The sequence below is a fragment of the Oratosquilla oratoria genome, chromosome 32 (genome assembly GCF_046742065.1).
Source record: "Oratosquilla oratoria isolate Oo_2021 chromosome 32, ASM4674206v1, whole genome shotgun sequence".
NCBI classification, from domain to species: Eukaryota; Metazoa; Arthropoda; class Malacostraca; order Stomatopoda; family Squillidae; genus Oratosquilla; species Oratosquilla oratoria.
In genome coordinates, this window is record NC_134808.1 from 2362717 (window position 1) to 2365362 (window position 2646).

The following is a 2646-nucleotide window of genomic DNA, read 5'->3' on the forward strand; positions in this document are numbered from 1 at the left end:
CATCTCTCAATCTACTACTAACGCTTGGCTATCAACTACGGCTGCTGCATTTGCGGATAAATATATATATTTTTATTGTATCACCCATGCCTCGTCTAATTGCTTCAACTAAAAATGGAAAGAAATTAGTAGATGATCTAAACTATATATATGATAAACACAAAACTAATAAGGATGGTTCCAAGCAGTATTGGCAGTGCGAAAATAGGTTATGTAAAGCCCGCGTACACACCTATGTTGGTGATGGTGACAACAAAATCGTTAGGACTGTAGGTGAGCATAATCACAGTGCAACAGCATCAAGAGTGGAATCAAAAGTAGCACATTACCAAATGAAAATAATGTCTGGATCTACACAAGATGCTCCTTGTACTATAATATGTAAAGAAACCCAAAATCTGAATGTATGTGCTATTTCAGAATTACCTTCAGTATCATCATTGAGTCGTAGTATCAGGCGTTGGAGACAAGTAGAAGATAATGTACCACCAATACCTCAGGTACGGCATGGTTATTTGATTCCTGATCAGTATTGTTACCTTGATAATGGCCTAAAGTGGCTACAGTTTGACAGTGGCGAACATGATACTGAAAGAATTTTAATATTTGCAACTGACTCTGGAAATGGTGATATCAAAAGAGCCAGAAATTGGGCTGTAGATGGAACGTTTAAGTGTAGCCCAATTATTTATTATCAACTGTACACGTTACACATTCAAAACAACGACATTAGTGTTCCGAGAATGTTCGCCTTGCTGCCAAATAAGACACAAGACACTTACAATAAACTATTAACTACTATAAAAGAACTCTTGCATAATGTTGAACCTGCCACTGTGATGATGGATTTTGAAAAGGCGGCCATCAATAGTTTACTAGATATATTTCCTAGTTCAGATGTTACCTGTTGCCTATTTCACCTCTCACAAAATGTGTACAAACAAGTTGTAACAATAGGTTTTAAACAGCAATATCACCAAGATGATGATTTTAGTTTAAAAGTGAGATTTTTACCCGCACTTGCTTTCCTTCCCATTGACGATGTTATTGACGGCTTCGAAGAATTAACTGATGACGATTTTCCTCAGGAGCTTGTTTCATATTTCGAAACATATTATATTAGAGGAGTGAGAGGTCGTGGCCAACGAAGGCGAAGAGTCGAGCCAGTCTTCCCTATTCATTTATGGAATGTTCATGAACGCACTGAAAATGGTATGCCACGCACTAATAACTATGTTGAAGGATTTCATAATGCACTAAGAACCTCCGTGACAAATGTGCATCCTAATATTTGGTCCCTTATAGTTGCTTTAAAACATAAAGAGGCTCTTAGTACAACAAGAATTGCCCATCTCAATCGTGGAGACAGCGTAACATCAAAGAAAAAATACAGGGACGCCAATCAGCGTATAAAGAATTGCTAGAACAGTATGACCCTTTAAATAAAATCCAATATCTTCGTGGCATTGCTCATAACATTAAACTTTTTTAACTAGATACTATTGTTGCTTGTTTTTTTATCATTATTATACTTGTAATACGTTTTTTACTTAATAATTTTAAATTTGTACTTTTAACTCCTTACTTTTAATACATAATTTGTTTGTTATATCTTCGTGGCATTGCTCATAACATTAAACATTTTAACTAGATAATATTGTTGCTCGTCTTTTTTTTTCATTAGACTTGTAATATGTTTTTTACAAAATATTTTTTAGTTTGTTTATAGTTTTTTAATTTGTACTTTTAACTCCTTACTTTTAGTACATAAATTGGTTTCATGCCTTATATATATATGTATATATATGTATATATATATATATATATATATATACATATATATCTATATATATATATATATATATATATATATATATATATATATATATAGTGGTATCGAAATGCCCGGTAGTGAAAAATCCTAGTCACAAAATGTCCGGTAGCGAAATGCCCGGTATCAAAATGTCTGGTATCAAAGTGTCCAGTATCAAACTGTCCTAGGAATTTACTCGCTTCTCTCAATCTACATTCTACCTCCACCCCCACTCCTCCCTTTCCTGCCACATTTGCACCCAAGTATCGAAAACTATCCACTTCCTCCAGTCTTTCACCCTTAATGCTCACTTCCAGCTTGCTGTCACTCTCTCCCCTTGTACATCTCATCACGTTACTTTTGCCCACATTTATTTTCAGCTTCCTTCTTTCACACACCTTCTCAGACTGTCACTAACTTCCTCAATCCCTCCTCTGATCCTGCTACAATCGCAGTGCCGTCAGCAAACAGCAACTGGCTCACCTCCCATTTTTCTCCATTTTCTTTAATCATCTCCAACCCCTGACCCACTACATTTGCATTCATCTCTCGCACCACCCCATCCATGTAAAGATTGAACAGCCAGGGCGACATAACACATCCCTGACGAAGTCCCACCTTTACCTCAAACCATTCAATCTCTCCATTTCTAATCCTAACACAAGCTCTACTACTCTCATAAAAACTCTTGACTGCTCTTAACAGCTTTCCTCCTATCCCATGTATCTGCAGTACCTCCCACAGTACCTTCCTGTCTACCCTGTCGTAAGCCTTTTCCAGATCCATAAAAACACAACCTCTACCTGTCCTAAACCCACACTGTTCCTCACCAA

At 36.5% G+C, this 2646-nt stretch overlaps 1 protein-coding gene across 1 annotated transcript; it reads left to right on the plus strand.

Annotated features, from left to right (window-relative positions):
- Nucleotides 1-341: 341 nt before the first annotated feature.
- LOC143041794 (uncharacterized) lies at nt 342-1424 on the plus strand. The gene has a single exon (XM_076213852.1). The coding sequence runs from the start codon at nt 342-344 to the stop codon at nt 1422-1424; it is 1083 nt and encodes a 360-aa protein (XP_076069967.1).
- The last annotated feature ends 1222 nt before the right edge of the window (nt 1425-2646 follow it).

Bases quoted from the DNA above. Each gene is read 5' to 3' on its own strand.
- LOC143041794 (XM_076213852.1), top strand. From the start codon at position 342: ATGTCTGGATCTACACAAGATGCTCCTTGTACTATAATATGTAAAGAA.